The following is a 16,216-nucleotide window of genomic DNA, read 5'->3' on the forward strand; positions in this document are numbered from 1 at the left end:
TCCTCCAATCTACTATCTTTGCCAACATCAGTCACATTTAGGAGAAAACAGCCGGATACGAACACAACAGATCTTTCTTTATCTCAGTATATTTGCGGTGTCATTTTCCTTTTTTTGCCTGCTTTCCCACACCATTTCAGAAGAACAAATCCAGAAATAAACAATAACACATTAAAGATGGATTTTTCCTTTAAGGGTAGTTTTTTTGTTGTCTCATTTGCATAGGAATCACAAATCTGAAGAAGGCAAACAAAACATTGGATGCAGGGAAACAGCAGACGATTAACACTTTGACTGAATCAATCGAACATCAGTAGATAGAGTTGTGCAGTAAACCAAACGTGATTCCTTTTGGGGAGGGGGTTGGAAAACCTTCCCACAGCGCTTTAGGCGAGTCAATGATTAGCACGTCTGTACATGAACATTACAATATACTAAACATGATCCCACACACTTACACACACCTCCCAGGGAAACTCTGACAAAAGGACCATGGCAGATTAGAATTTGACACAATCTGTTCAACACATTTTGGCAAAGTCAGAGATGATATCAATATGTAAAATGTTCAGATGACACTTGACATGAAATGTGTAAACATTTTTCCGGTAAACAGTTTTAGACTCGATTACATCCCTGGTTGTTTTTGCCGTTTCTAACACTGAATGGAGCTGGGCCGATGTCGGTGCTTTCTGAAATGTTGCATACAATACTGAATATATAAATACACTCATATTCTTTCTTAAACAGGCCCGGTATGTACTTCATCCAGTTTACAACATGGGAGTAATCACAATGAAAATATCTTCATATTTATAAATTAAAATTTGCATCATACAAAAACAAAAAATTCGAGAAAGGGGTGTCAAACTAATTTCATCGCGGGCCACATTAGCATTATGGTTGCACTCAGAGGGCCGGTTTTAACTTTAAGACTATATATAAATGTAATATATATTATATATGTAATGTATTATATTTCATTATTGCCTCTATATTGGATTATTATCACATAATAATAATAATAATAATAACTTCATAATTAACTACGTCTGAAAGCAGAAGTCAAGGGCAAATCATTGAAAGTCTCTTCAGTGTGCATGTCCCAAATTGAGATGCATTGTGGGACATGTAGTTTATGGACAACGTGCTTCTCTAAAGCGGCATGTAACCGTATAATAAACATATTATATTCTTTGAAAATTAAGACGCGTGCCGGATTTGTCCCGTGGGCCTTGAGTTTGACACCCCTGATCTAGAGCAGTTGATACTGTTCAATATCCAACGATGGACAAATAAATCCTAAACTCTGCATGGTACTGTTGTTATTGACGACCTCTATGGCAAAGGTCGTTAGCGTTTTTGTTAGAGCTTCCCTGTCAAGGAGCAAAAAGCCTCCCCATAATTGCGCTCCTTCTCAAACACTTTAAACCCATCCTTTGATTACTTTAGTGTTTTTGCCCCACTTTAAAAAACATCAACAATTTGGCTATAAACTGTACCGATACAAAATACAGTACATTGATTTGTCAAACCTTACACAACATAATCACAAATATCACTGACCAAAAGTTGAGTTCCTCTCAAATACAAGAAAATGTTACAATAAGTTACGAAAATACGTTGTCACATCAGACACTTAAGTAGAACAGTAGAATACTCATGTAAGGCAAAATCAGGTGATTTCACAGTGACGACTTAAAAGATTTAAGATTTTAGTGTTTAAAAACAGACGGCTTTCTTCACTGAGAAGACGCTCAGTCTGGATATATATATATTGGCTTTTCACTGGCAGAAAATTAATTTGGACGTGTTTTCTTGCTTTCTAGTTTAATAGAAATACCTGATGATTTTCTCAGAAAAGGTTAATTCAAGTGGCGTTAAACCAACCCTTTTCTGGAGCACGCAGCATTTTGTGGAGCTGTGCTAAAACTATGATATTCAGATTGGACCGTTGGGCTGCAGCATGGCAACGTCTACAAGTCCTACATCAGAGAATGGCACATCGAACACCAAAGAGCAACTATGGGGAGGTTTTGCACTCCTTCATTAACCAAGTAGCTTAACAAACACATATACAAATATGTTAGTAATTAATAAATAGACACAAAGTACATCAGTGCAATTGTACACTATGCGTACAGAGAGCATTTTGGCATCAAATTTAAATATGAAACGGAATATAAAATCTTTAACTAAATAAATAAATAACATGAAACTACATAAAGCATCAAAACATACAGTACATGATGAAAAAAACATTTGGTTGTCAAAAATAAAGCTTTGAGTGTGAAATAGAAAGCCGTCGCGGCACGATGGGACAAGCGAACCGGCTGTGGTTTGTTTTTCTTCTTCTTTTGTTTTTTTAATACAGCCGCTACAACAGGTAGGGTTGAGCCCAACGTCCGAGCAGCTTCCTGCTACGAGCCAATATCACAAAACGAAAGTGGATATGAAAAGAAAAAAAGTCAAATGTGCTATTTTTGGAATATATGTGGCATGTAATGGTACACTGTAAACACAGCAGGCTAGCGAAAGCGCTGAGCAACGAATCTCATTCAAAACGACAGCGAGGCCATTCCCCGGCAAGCCACTGGATGTCTTTTTCCCTGTTGTCTTTTGGTGGCGCATCGTTTCAAAAGGGAGTCAAGGGCGAGGTCGGACAGCTGGACGGCCATGCAACGAGGGAGAGGGTTCATCCGGCCCTTTGGTTCTCTCATTCACAAGTTAGTCTGTTTTTTTTCTTCTCCTTGTTCTCGACCAGCTTCTCACGTTACAGCCTGTCCATCCTGAACGTGTCCTCGGTGGCGGGGTCGGTGAGCACCATGTCGGGGTCGTTGAGCATGTGCAGTCCGTCCAGGGTGAGCGGGTCGATCTTCAGCTCGTCCAATGGGAACTGAGAGTCTGCGTCGAAGCTGACGTCCCCGACGCCCGCCAGAGAGTTGGTCAGCTCTTTGGAGAGGCTAGGCGGAGACTCGCCTGTGACTGAGACACGTGACGTCAGAGGAGCAAGTGGGAACTGACATCCCAAACAAACAGGCAGGCACCCTTTAAACTCTAAGTTTGACAGTGGCAGTCGAGTCCACCAATATCAATTAATAAACTACCTGGCAACTAAAATAACAAAATGTGTTGTTTAAACTTGCATTCAAATATAAATAAATTCCTACATATTGTATTTAAAGTGCAACTACTGTAACACAGTATCATTTAGCATTAGGTCAGTGAACCTGTAGTTGCTTGTGTTAAAACAGTAAAGGCTAATTTGATCCTGGGGAAGCAAGTCAAACGTAATACTTCTCATGATACTCGTCATACAGTACAGTTCTCTGTAATTTAACCATGATTGTGTTCCATAGAAGAGAATAAAGGGTGTTAAACTTGACAGGGGCAAAAAACTGCAAGAGTTTTTTATCACACATGTACAATAAGGTGTATCTGATGGACAGGTGGTGTTGCTACCTGTGAGGATGATGTTGGGGATGTTGCCGTGGTTACCGTAGCCGAGATGCTGCGAGTCCTGTAAGCTGCTCCCGGTGAGGCCCATCATGGCCGCCTGTGTGTAGTTGAGGGTGGAGCACTGGTTGTAAAGGCTGTTGGAGTTGATGGGGTTCTCGATCATGTTGAACTGCTCCAGCTTTAGCACAGAAAGATAAAGTCAGGTACAGAGGGGGGAACACTTTTCTGTCATTGTTGCTTTTTGTTGCTTTTGTCACCTGGTGAGAGAGGGCATTGGTCTGCCTTAATGTCAACTGCTGATCGTAGAAGGAGTCGCCAAATATACTGCCCACCATGGGAATGTGCTGGAGAAAGAGAAGTGAGTCCCACAAATCAGAACAAATGTCAGGAACGTAGCTACATATAAAAGTCTGTAATTAAATGAGCCAGAAGGCAAGTTATCTGGGCCCACAGGCAGACAGTTCAGCGATGGAAAAACACAAGCAAACACACAACAGTCAGTCTGAGCAGCGCCTGAAGAAGCAAATGGGTTTCATGACCAGGGCTGTCGTGGTTATGGGACAAAAGAGGAGGTTGATGAACCAATTTTAAAAAAGTGATTCTCCTAAACACCTAATAACTTTAATAAATGAAAAAACATGAAATGGAAATATGAAAGTGTGGCTGTTTTCCCCATTGCTCAGGACAGGACACACAACAGTGCTGTTTTAACCGCAGCAGCCCTGTTCACTGTAACACAAACACAATCAACCTGCTAAAAGGGAAGTTCTAGTATTCCTCCACCGAAGTGATATCCTGACATGTTTGTCCTTTACAACTATCGGTCAGCGTAGCACTTAGATCTCACTCTGGCTGTTTCACAAACGTGGCAACAGCAGCTTTCCAAACGAAGATGTATTTAAGAAACAGTTTTACCAAACTGCAAAGCGTATTTACAGAAGATGAACTTTCAGGCTGAAACAACTACCTGCTTCATTGGATCACCTCTCTTTTCATTATTTTAGCCTTTATTTCATCTTTTGAGTTTTTTCATCAGTCAAATTCGAACAGTGTGTTGATGATTTCTGTGACTATGATCTTTTTTTTCAAGTTGCAGTAGATCAAAAGTAAGACAGTGTTTCCTAAATCTCTACATTGTTGATGGTGGGAAAATATTAAGTTATTTAGGTAGTCAAGGTTGACAAAGAGTAACAACACTGGCCAGAGAGTCAAATACTGGAATGTCCCTTGGAAATGTTCGTGCAATGAGGAAAGCACTAAAACTGAAACAAATCTGAACCAAAGGGCTTTACAACTTAATTCGATAGTAAAAGCCCCCCACAAAGAAATCCTTCCAGTCCACTGAAGAAGTCAATATGGAGGCAAACGGTGATTACATTTAAATATTTTAAAATCAGCTTGGCAAATGTTTTAAGGAGGGAAATAAATCCAACACAATCGATACATGGATACACACGCTGCGTTTTGTGGGAGTGAAATGGAATTCAATCATAACTTTTTAAGTTAACAAACAACCTCCCAAGGGTACCATTAATCAAATGATCTGCTATTCAACAATTAAATTATATATTTTAGTTTTAACATTGCCATTGATAACTTCATTTCATTTTCTTTACTTGATGTGGCCTTGCACCTTGAAAAGCACTAAACACAGAAAGTGTATTACTAAAACACATGCAAGCTGTCTTTGCCTTTCTGCCAAATGTTTTACTGAAGTCAGGATAAGCTCAGATGACTTTCCCCCATTGGAGAGAGTGATATGTTTTGTTTGTGTGTATGTATATAACAGATGTAAACTTAATGTAGCTCTTTGCTCCGACTAGCAGCTCGGTGTTCTTGACTCACAATAGACCAACGGCTCATTTTACCATTAAAGGGAAGCATTGCCTTTCAAGCAGCTCTGGATCGTTCCAATGAGGTTGGTTTGAGCCAATGACAATGTTTGGCTTTCTTTCCATGTTATTGTCTGGGGGGCTCTGGGCTCCAGTGACAAGCAGTGAAATCCGAACATCTCTCACTTGCACATTGCAATGGTAAAGTCCGGTTTAAATTCAGCAAATATTCCCTTCAAGTCTGACTGCTGATAAAGGATCATAGTACGATTTAAAAAAAAAGTCAAGAACATTATTGTTGGTCTATTTGTTTATTCGTAAGGAGTAACATAACGAGACAAAAAACCTGAGACCCATCATAACTGCAGCTCATCCCGAGAGAAGTGTCTAAATCCTGTGTGGTGAATAAAGGGGACGTCAGACTAGGGCTGCACGATATTGAAAAAAACTGACATTGCGATATTCTTTTCCCCTGCGATATATATTGCGTTTTTTTTAACTATATTTAACCGGATGAAGGATTTTAGTCACGGACGTCTGGATCTTAACTGGTTGACTCATCATACCTTAAGTCATGATCTAACACGTCATGATAATGCATGTTGCTTACCCTCAAATAAGGGGGTTCATCTGTGAATGAAGAAGAGTGGTTTCTAGAAGGGATCCAAGAGATTAAACGTATTACATTAAACTATAGGAAGCTTCATTATCACATTAGGGAATTAACATACGTGACCAAATAGGTAATTTAACTTTTTATTCCACAATTAAAACCTTTTTTGTTCAAATAGCAGCAAAGTAGTGGACATCTTTTAGACAACATTATACAAATAAAATTAAGCACAGCTATACACCAGCTCCTTTATGCCGTTTTGAACCTTTCTCATATGGTGGAACACCGGCAAAGGCATCTGAAATAGTTGTTTGCTGTGCATGCAGACTCGGAGCCTGCATGTCACTCCACTCAAGTACCCCTGACATGAGAGCCGCGCAAGTTTGCAAGCAGCAAAATAATTGTAACATGACGTGTTTGAGTTCATTTACCTACTTAATATCGAACGCCCTAATAAAAATAAATAAATAAAAACGTCCCTGCGATGTGAATATCGCGCATGCGCATATCGCGGTTATCGCCATGACACGGTATATCGTTCAGCCCTACCTCAGACTATTCATTTATACTGAAGAGACCATGACGGCACCATTGTGCAACTTTATGAAACCTAGCTCTACTGGTCGATAACAGCTAACTGCTAACATTTACTAACTTGAAGTCTAACCACCACTATCGCCATGTTGTCATGCACACAGTGAGGAGTGAGGGATAGGGGTGATGAAGAAATGAGTTATGCAGCTGTTGACACCATGAGTGGTTACTGCAGGTACAGAGGATGAAAAGCAGCCTAAACTCATCTACAGTTAGCTTTCCCCCAGGCGCGAAGACCTTCCCCAAACAGCAGCTAGCTCAGTGGGTGGGCCCTTACTTGAGGCGAGCCGCCGGGGGAGAAGCCTTGATTGGAGACGGGGGAGGTTGGAGACTGAGTGGCTGGTGAGCCAGTCTGATTGCGGTACTGTTGGAGGGAAGAGGGTTAGCTAGCACTAAGCTTCATGTCTTTCACACACAGATCTCAAAGGACGGGATGTGAGAGGGCATCACGCATCGATCTGATCATTATGTACAGTGTGTTTGGGTGGGGAATTATACCAATCACCACCAGATCAATTGCGAAAACTGTTTCTGATGTGATTCTGGAAAGTGTGATTGTGGAATCTGCTAGTCCTACTTTGGTTAAATGGTAAAGGTAAAGTGGTGTATTACTGTGTATCATAAGCTTATTTCATCTAATTGCTTGCTTCAGTTCACACTCATCCATCCAATAAAATAGGAAAATGATCCTACACAAAAGCTTACAAATTGCTATATATTGAGAACATATAAATCAGATTTAAAAGACAGGAAGAAATCTTGCTTCAAATGAACATAACAAAAAAGTTAAAAAGGCATACTTATCAGATGATGAGTTTATATACATTTCCCCTAGTAAGGAGCACAAAATCAGTCTCAAAACCCAGTGACTTAAAAATAATACTGATATTTCCTGGCATGTATTCTGTGTATCTTAATAACTTTCAGAACAATAAGGCGGCAAAATGATTAGAAGATTAAACAAAATGTCTTTATCTCTGCTTCCACCAAACGTCTTCTTACCGAGCCGATGCTGATGCTGGCGCTGGTCTGACTCTGGCTGTCTGGGGAGGGGCTGCTGGAGGTGGTCCCGGGGGAGGCCAGGGGGGGCAGGGTGATGAGCTGGATGCCCTGCGACAGCGCCTGCTGCTGCTTCAGGAGGTCGTTCAGCAGCTGAGCCTGGGCCTGCGCCGTCAGCTGGTTGAACAGAGGGAGCTGGGAGAGCTGCTGCTCCAGGGTCAGCGACTCTGTGGACATGTTCTGAAGGAACACGCATTGACTCTGTTTAGGCTGGTCCCGAAAAATGTGACATAAGTTAAATGTACGGAAGAGCATTTCAGTGCAATTCAGTTCCTCGTCTTCCGAGTGCCAGGCTTTCGTTAATATACATTTTGCCTGTTCCTCTACTAAAAAACGTCAAACCATCCAATTCTAATGACCATAGGTAATCGTTTGGAGATGTTCTTATGTCAAAACAGATTTTTTTGTACTACTCTCTTTAGCAAGCGATGGCATAACAACAAAACCAGTTGAATGTTACAGTGTAGAGCAGCAAACTAAAACTACAGAGCTTAAGGACACATGTTTAAAATGAACATTTCACTCAAAAGTAAAACATACATATTCTTCCTCTTACCTGTGGTGCTCTTTATCACTCTACATTGTTTTGGTGTGAGTTTCCATGGAGATGTCTGCCTACTTTCAAATATAATTGAAGTAGATGGCATGTTGCTCTCAAAGAGCCAACAAATACTTTGAAACTTCTATTTCCAGAAATCCTGACCTAGTTACTCAAGATAATCTTCAGGCCTCGCTGTGAGCAGTCTCATGTAGGTACCATTTTCTTTCTTTTATCTTTCTTTTTTTCTTACAGATTCTGTTTGGTGAAAATCTCAAATCACTACAGGTCTGAGGAACATCATGATTGTTTTTTTTTTTACTTCTGGGTAAAGTGTTCCCTCGTAGTTCTCAGAGCAGATCCTTACCTGTGTGATGTTGACGGGTGAGGAGAGGGTGGGGGAGAGCTGCTGGGGGGACTGCTGGAGATGGAGTTCAGAGGTGAGGGTGAGCGGCACCACGGGGGGCTGCCGGCGCTGAGACGTTACAGTCATGGTGGGCTGAGGGGAGCTGGGAATGCCTGGGGAGGGACATAATAATAATAATCAACATCATAGAGAACACATAAAGGTTTCTTTGTTTCCCACTCAACCCAAACCAACTTAGTGCTGTAAAGTTAAAACACAAACCTTTATCGATCAATTTCATATTGCCTACTAATTGTTTTGAAATATTGCAGGGCTGCGATATTATTTTCATTTTTAATTAATCTGGATATTTATGTGATTAATTGTTTATTGTATTAAATGTCAGACAATTGGGAAAATGTCCATTCCAGTTTCTCAAAGTCCAAAGTGATGTCTTTATAAAAGTCTTTCTTTTTTCAGTCCAAAACCAAAGGATATTAAGTCTAATATGATATAAGAATGGTAAAAGCATATTTGAGGGTGCATTCACACCAGCCTTTTATAGTCCGGTTGAATCGAACCCCAGTGCGTTTAGCCGCTTGGTGCGGTTCGTTTGAGTCGGTGTGAACACAGTCCGAGACCTCTGAAATGAACTAAACAACCGGACTCTGGTCCGCTAAAATAGGTGGTCTCTGACCGCTTGCCCGTGAACTCTGGACCGGTTCATCGCTGGTGTGAACGCAGTCCACACCAAAACATGGGAAGCGTAGTATTTACGTGTCACAAGAACGCGGATGTCTTCATTTCTTTAGTGAAAGAGTGAAGCAGAATGAAGTGTTGAACACAGGTTGAACAGTGTCGTGTAAAGTAAAAACAACTATCAAACTAAAAACTATACATAAAAGTCAGAGCCACCTGTCGTCGGTGAAACCCCCTCCTTACTGCATGCAGAACGTCTCTCATTATGCGTTATAATGTTTTGTATCGCACATTGTCTGATTATATAATCATATGCTGTTGATATGCTCTCCAGATTAACAACAGCATGAGAATAACCTGCCGATGCTCCATGGCGGAGGCTCCGGTAGAAATTGCCGGGATTTGTGTTTTTTCCCCTTTAATGTCTGACCAATGGTTGAACAGCATTTCCGAGCACATGACTTGTGTTTAAAGTTTATAGTCCGTTTGAGTTTTGCCAGTGTGAACGCAAACCGAACCTTCTGAAAAATGAAACAATGTAACAAACTGTGGTCTGGTGCCCACCAGAGAAGTGGACTATTAGGTGTGAATGCACCCTAAGAGGCTGAAAAATGCTAATTAATGAGTATCAAAATGGTTGGAGATTTTATTTCTGTCTATCAATTTTAATTGTTGCAGCATCCAATATCTTCAACTCTTTTAAAAGATGAATTGTGTTGTTAAAAATGTAATCATTTTTCTTTAACAGCAGGTTAACTTTGAGTGTTTTTCTAATAGTAACTTTACCATGGCTGGCGGCGCTGATGCCCAGGTGGGTGAGGTTGGTGGTCAGGCTGCCCGTGCTGGTGGAGGCGCTGAGGGAGGGGAAGGCCACGGTGTCCTCGGGGTCCAGCGGGGTGGACAGTGGGGGGGGGAACTGGATGTTGGTCAGGTCAGGCAGCGAGCCCCCGGTGTTGTGTGCAGCAGGGAGCAAGGACAGGTTCAACTCCTGGTCTGGTGATGGGAATATACTAAAAGACAAGAAGTGCTGTCAGACAGGAGAAGAGCTTTTCTCATATTGAACTACTTTGGAAAAAGTTTTACATGATTATCACCCTTTGGGTTTCTACAGGGATGTTTATCAAATTTTGTTTAAGTTTAGTTTATTTGGATCCTCATCGCACACATACAAGACAAGCACTGGACAATTCAGATACTTATACTAGTGTCCACCACTCATTGCAAATAATCAAATCAAGAGTGTCAAGAGTACATATTACCCCTATTAGCCGATCCACAGACTCAGACTAACCGCCTACAAAAGCTATCAACATAATCAACGTCACGTCGGTATTTTGGTCAAAGCTTAACCAAACTAGATTGTACATTTCTTCAACACCCCTATTTAAAAGATGCTGTTTTACTGAATGTTTCATCCAACCTTACTGTTCTTCTGTGATTTGTAGAGGGAGTACACTCCATGCATAACTCCGTACCATTGGTTTGATGTGCATCTCATGTACAATTATAAATTAGAAGGCCTATCTTGAATGAAAGATATTTTATTATGCAGGATAAAAGGAGTCTTTGTAAGAGAGATATTTCTGATAAACACAAATGATTGATCGGTTTGTTACTACCATAATAACTAGTTCCTACAGTTCCAGGGACATGTTAATGTTTCCAGCATCTTTCCACTGTACCTCAACCAGCTGTCTTGTATCAGTGCACTTACAGCACGACTTATTTATAGCAGTGTGACTGACGGGTCACAGTTTGACTGGAAAGATAATAAAACAATAGACCACTCACTTGATTCCTGGGACATCACATGCGTTTGATGAATCATCCTGAGGAGAACATAATAATGAGCCGTAAATCTGACGTGGTTCACATAAAAAGTGTCTATCTGGTTAGCCCTTCCCTTTCCCGTCAGTACCTTCTTGTCATCCCACAACTGTTCCTGCGCATCCTCGTTTGACTCAGAGTTCTCGGTCCCAGGCACTGTTAGCAGCAGTACTAATAAGGGAAGCAGCAAGACACAGGCTTTTCTTTGAAAAAAATGCATGACAATACAAATCAGGGCAAGAAATGAGTCATCAATATCTGAGCCAGTCAGGCAGAATAAAGCTGTGCACTAGATTTCTGAGCGTCTAAAAATAGCAAGGTGACCACCAGACAGACCGAGTGGATGCCAGCCAATCTTGGCTTCATTATACGAGAGCCTCACACATAAAAAGACATAATCCATGGATAATCAGTGAATTATTGATCCTCCCCTGTAGCTCACACTGAGTCAGCTCCATTCAGAGATGTTACTTCTCTGCAGAGTACTATAGCAGCTTGCTGAAGCACTTCTTTGCCTTGGATCAGTATCCATTTACTCCATACATATATTTCATCAAGAGATCTACTTCAACCCTTTTATGTCATTTAAAGTTTGCAGCCTGCATTAGTACACTGCACATTAATAAATGAGTGCGGCTCTGTGTGTTTTGTAACTGGAGCCTCCATTACCTCGTTTAGGCTGCAGCTCCTGTGATCCCCCGGCAAACACCTCCTGGGGTTTGGGATTCATGGCGCTCTGGTGTAAGGCAGAGTCTGAATTTGTCCTGTATGTGTGAGAAAGATTAGATGTCAGCAAAATCCCGGGCAAATCCCCTAACCTGGCAGAGAGCCAATTCTACAGCATCCCATCAAGGAAGACCCACATTCTGTTACAGACCTTTACTTGCCTTCAAACAGCTAAATGTGCCCTTTGTGTTGGGCTACTTTTAAAATGTTGTACAAACATGGATGCACAAAATCATGTGCTTTAACATTCTAATTGAGCTGTGTTGTTGTGTATCTTAGTTCAAATGTGGGCATATGGACAAGGGGAGTTAGCTTACCTTCTCCAGCTAGTGTCTGGCGGTGGGGAGAGGTACACTGAGCTGTAAGGACAGCTGTCGATGTGAATTTGGTTAAGGCGAATAAAGTAGAGGGGATGAAAAATGGATCGCAGCTAATCCACACTTTCTTGTCTGCCGGCTGATTCAACCGGATACATAATAACTAACCACACTCACAAGTGTTGTAAGGATTCAATAACTTTGAAAAAGGCTTCAGTCACTGTCTTGTTATCCAATATATGTCTAAAAAAAAACTCATGTCAATGACCCGAGTCTAACAAAACACAGTATCGCATTGTATTGTTTCATGTAAGGCTCAAATATGTGGAACAAGGCAGAGCTACATTCAATTATTTATTCTGTTCCTATCTGTCTCAGATGTTATTTGTTTTATTTATTTAAAACACATTTGGGAAATGACTTGATTTAGTTTAACGTTGCGATTAAGTGTGATGCTTTCCATTTACAGACTATGTTTTAACAGGTGAAAGTGTAACGGCCCGTCGACACTACAGCTTCAAAAAAAGCTTGCCAGCGGGCGTGTCTGCAGCTCGACCAACAACCAATCACATGAATCTCCCGCCCCTGACACACAAGCAGCGGTTTGATTGGCTAGAGCTTGTACTGGCATATGATTTGATTGGCTGACGCTTCCACCGAAAGCTTCAGAAGCTTCAATATATGAAACCTGTTCAAACCTTCCTAAAATATTATGTTCCTCTTAACATGCGGACTTAAATGACACAGTTAACTAGAGAGGCAAACTTGTGGTAGCCGACTTGCTAGTAAAACAACACCAAAATGCTTCCAAGAACAAAAAAAGGATATTTGGCGTCCATGTTTGTCGACTGACAGCGGCCGGCGGTGAGGAGACGTGATGCGGTTGCGGTCACGGTAAACACGCTCCACCAGCCCGTGGTGCCTAGTAGTCCGACTGGTGTCCAGCACAGAGTTCTAGATTTGAACACAGCAGGTGAATGAGGCCAGCAAAACAGTTTTCTCGTAGGACAAAACTATTTTAGGATAGATGTTTTAGGGTAAATGTCTTAGGATTAATGGTGCAAATGTGTTCATTTAAAAAAATGAGTCAAGCCATGGGCCCCCCATACTGATGCTCGAGTTGGCAAATGTATTTAAAGATGGAAAGCCATGACAAGCAATGATATATTTTAAAATTTAGGAACCAAATTACATTGCAGGGTAAAACTACACACTTCTTTGCACTCCTGGACCATGATAACAGCCTTGGTAGGACTATGCAGCCGTTCAAGATTCAACTACACCTGCAGACTTCTCTGTTTTTGAGCCAAAACAAACTGATAACCGCAACCTTTGTTTTAGTTCATTATCACCAACAGCTTAGCAAGGTACACTGATTGAGAACAAACCATTGATTTACCAGCCGAGAGAGGCTAAGGGCTCACCTGAAAAGGCAGGTCAATGTTGCCATTTCCAATCTGATTGACATTGGGCAGTGAGCCTCCATAGTACTGTCCACGATTCTGCCCTAGTTGCAAATACTGGGTCTTCTGTAACTGCAACTGTGCAAAGTAAAATTGCATGAAAGCATGAGTGAATGATTGATCTGATTTACAAATAAAGTGATGCTAAAAATGAATGACACCTGCCAGTCCACAGGGGTGAAATGGAAGATAGATTGACAGATGAAAAATGATGAGAAAGGCAGATTGGCTTTTTCAAGAACAACCAGCAGACATCTTTCATAGCACAACAAAAAACAGAATCACATCACCTGAAGACTGACAGCTGGTGTGATTTCAGTCCTTCAATGTAACACACCTGGTGATAACATTAGCCATGTGTCTTAACACAAAACCAGTCACAAAAGTAATGCATGGTATTACAAAAACAGTGATGGAAGTGCTCTGTTACTTATAATGAAGTTGATAATGATCTGAACAAATACAATGGATTGATGTTGAGATGGTAACACAAAGAAATCTGGCAGAGACGATAAGCTGACTTTAATTTAGTTTTTTCCCTGCAATAAATGACAGTACAGCTCAGATATAAACGGATGAAGGCGTGTGGAAAGTGGGCATCATTTCCTGCAATTGGGCCAATAATTAGCCCAAACACTTCCTGGCAACAAGATGTCACTACTACTGTGGCTGAAACAATGTGTTTATTACTTGATTATCAGTTAATTAAATGTCAACAACTTTGATTATTGATCATTTTGGAAATGTTCCTGAAATAATACAATAATATTAAAGTGTCACCATAATGTTAAATAAGGTTTATATTACTTTCTGATTTTCACAGTACTCTAAGTCTTTCATTTAATTATTTTCACCATCAATTCATCAATTATTTATTCTATAAAAAGGTCAGAGGGATGGTTCAAAATTCAAACATATTAGCTTTATCATATACAGAGAATGGCAGCAAATCCTCGCAGGAACCCAAACATTTGGCATTATTGCATTTACACATATGATTCTATAAATATTTTATTTTCTAATTCATTTATTTCACATCAATGGCTGAACAAAATCAGTCAAGTTACAACCTCAACGAATAAGGAAACTATTTACTGTTGACAGGAAAAAGTAGCTTCCCATATTGCTCCTCATCCTTCAAGAAAACTGAAATATGTTTTAATAGATTTTTTTGTTAACATAATTATACTTTTCTTGGATTAAAAAAGATAAAAGGAACACCACATTTTCCTTATTCACGCTAAGTCTTGACAAAGATGTAATCAAGAACACACACTGTTAAGCGATGGTTAACAGCAAGGAAACAAAATCACATCTGGTTAAAACATCTGGCTGGCCAGCAAATGATAACTTAGACCTCTGAGGGATATTGCTTCATATGTTGTCTAGCAGCTGACTTTCCTAACATGTTGTTATACAATTATTCACATATCGGTGATTTGTTTGCTAACGAAAAGGACACCAGTGACTAGTCAATCCAGCACAGGTGCACATTATTATTCACAGCTCCAGCACGCTAGCTAGGCTAACGCTGCACACGAGTAGTTGGTTATATCGGAAAAACGCTGGCAGGATTTAAAGCTGAACAGGTACGGTGAAAGCATTATTTGATTGTGGTGAACTGACATTGATATTAGAGGATGTTAATGTCAACTTTAGCTAGTTAGCATCCCAGCGTTCAGGTTTATGTCCGCAGCGCTCGACAGCTGCCAAACAGCGATGCAACAAAACATAAACAGCCGGGGTGTGCAGCTCTTACCCGAGCAGCTCTGGTGATGTTCAGCTCTTTCATCACTTCTTCAAACGCAGCAGTTTCCTCCGCCTGTTTCTGATTATGTAAAGCGATTTTTTCGCTAAATTTGCGAGGATTGTTAGAGGACGCCATCTTTCCCCTCTTCTTCTCAATGGAATGTTACGTTACGCACCACGCTAGGGCCTTCTGGTGTCGTCATCACGTACGGTCAGCGTAGTGTGTTGATATTTCTTCGCCTTTTGCACCTGCTGTTGACTTGACAGTAGACAGCATGAGGATAAAGTGCATTGTGGTTGTGAATATAGTTCAAAACAAAGGAGGCCTATACATAGGCTACATTACAATTTAAAAAGTGGAAATGTGAAAAAAGGATGCATTCTTCTCATACATCTGCAGTGTACACTGCAAAGGTGTATATTATATACTTTATTGAACACACAATAAAGAACATAGGCATACAAGATATCGTCAAAAAAACATACATATAATACTGTATATTACCATATAAACAATATATAATTAAATGAAAAAATAAATCCCATAAGAATTATAAACCTTAAATAGGCTTCGGTGTTCATAAAGCCACGTGTTTCCTGAGCAAATCATTGCAAATTCCCTCAAGTATCTTACTGTTTATAAAGCTTAGGCAAAGTAATGCATTTGCATTTTAGAAGATAAGACGTGTATCGGACACACTTTTCAGATAATAAAATAGACGCAGGTTTCAATTAATAATAATAATAATAATAATTATTATTATTATTCAATCTATTAAGAGGCGCGTTTCAAAGCACCCAAGAGCACCTTACAATTCATAAAATATTCGAAGGAAAGGTTTAAGACAGTACAAAAGGACGTGGGCTGTGTGTTTTAATAAACCGGTCCTGAAGAGAAAATGGGTGGTTCATCACTATTAAGGCCCTGATTTACCTCAGGCATGTTGCTCTCACATCTCTTGTGATGAAAGCTATGGAGAGGGTCATCAAAAAC

The 16,216-nt window shown here is 40.4% G+C and overlaps 1 protein-coding gene across 3 annotated transcripts; it reads right to left on the reverse strand.

Annotated features, from left to right (window-relative positions):
* Positions 1–171: 171 nt before the first annotated feature.
* On the reverse strand, positions 172–15,411 carry crtc1b (CREB regulated transcription coactivator 1b). 3 transcript variants are annotated; one of them, XM_079685308.1, is made up of 14 exons: positions 15,233–15,411; positions 13,435–13,551; positions 12,837–12,964; positions 12,011–12,070; positions 11,637–11,731; positions 11,059–11,138; positions 10,932–10,969; positions 9,927–10,150; positions 8,463–8,614; positions 7,501–7,737; positions 6,776–6,862; positions 3,717–3,803; positions 3,463–3,637; positions 172–2,979 (listed from the first exon to the last, which is right to left on the reverse strand). In XM_079685308.1, the coding sequence occupies exons 1-14, from the start codon at positions 15,356–15,358 to the stop codon at positions 2,774–2,776; spliced, it is 1,812 nt and encodes a 603-aa protein (XP_079541434.1). In that variant the 5' UTR covers positions 15,359–15,411; the 3' UTR covers positions 172–2,773. The 3 variants fall into 3 exon arrangements, with proteins under 3 accessions (XP_079541434.1, XP_079541433.1, XP_079541435.1); XM_079685307.1 differs by having other exon boundaries at positions 172–2,985; XM_079685309.1 differs by lacking the exon at positions 6,776–6,862 and having other exon boundaries at positions 172–2,985; positions 15,233–15,410.
* Positions 15,412–16,216: the final 805 nt, after the last annotated feature.

This window comes from Notothenia rossii (genome assembly GCF_949606895.1).
Source record: "Notothenia rossii genome assembly, chromosome: 1".
NCBI lineage: Eukaryota > Metazoa > Chordata > Actinopteri > Perciformes > Nototheniidae > Notothenia > Notothenia rossii.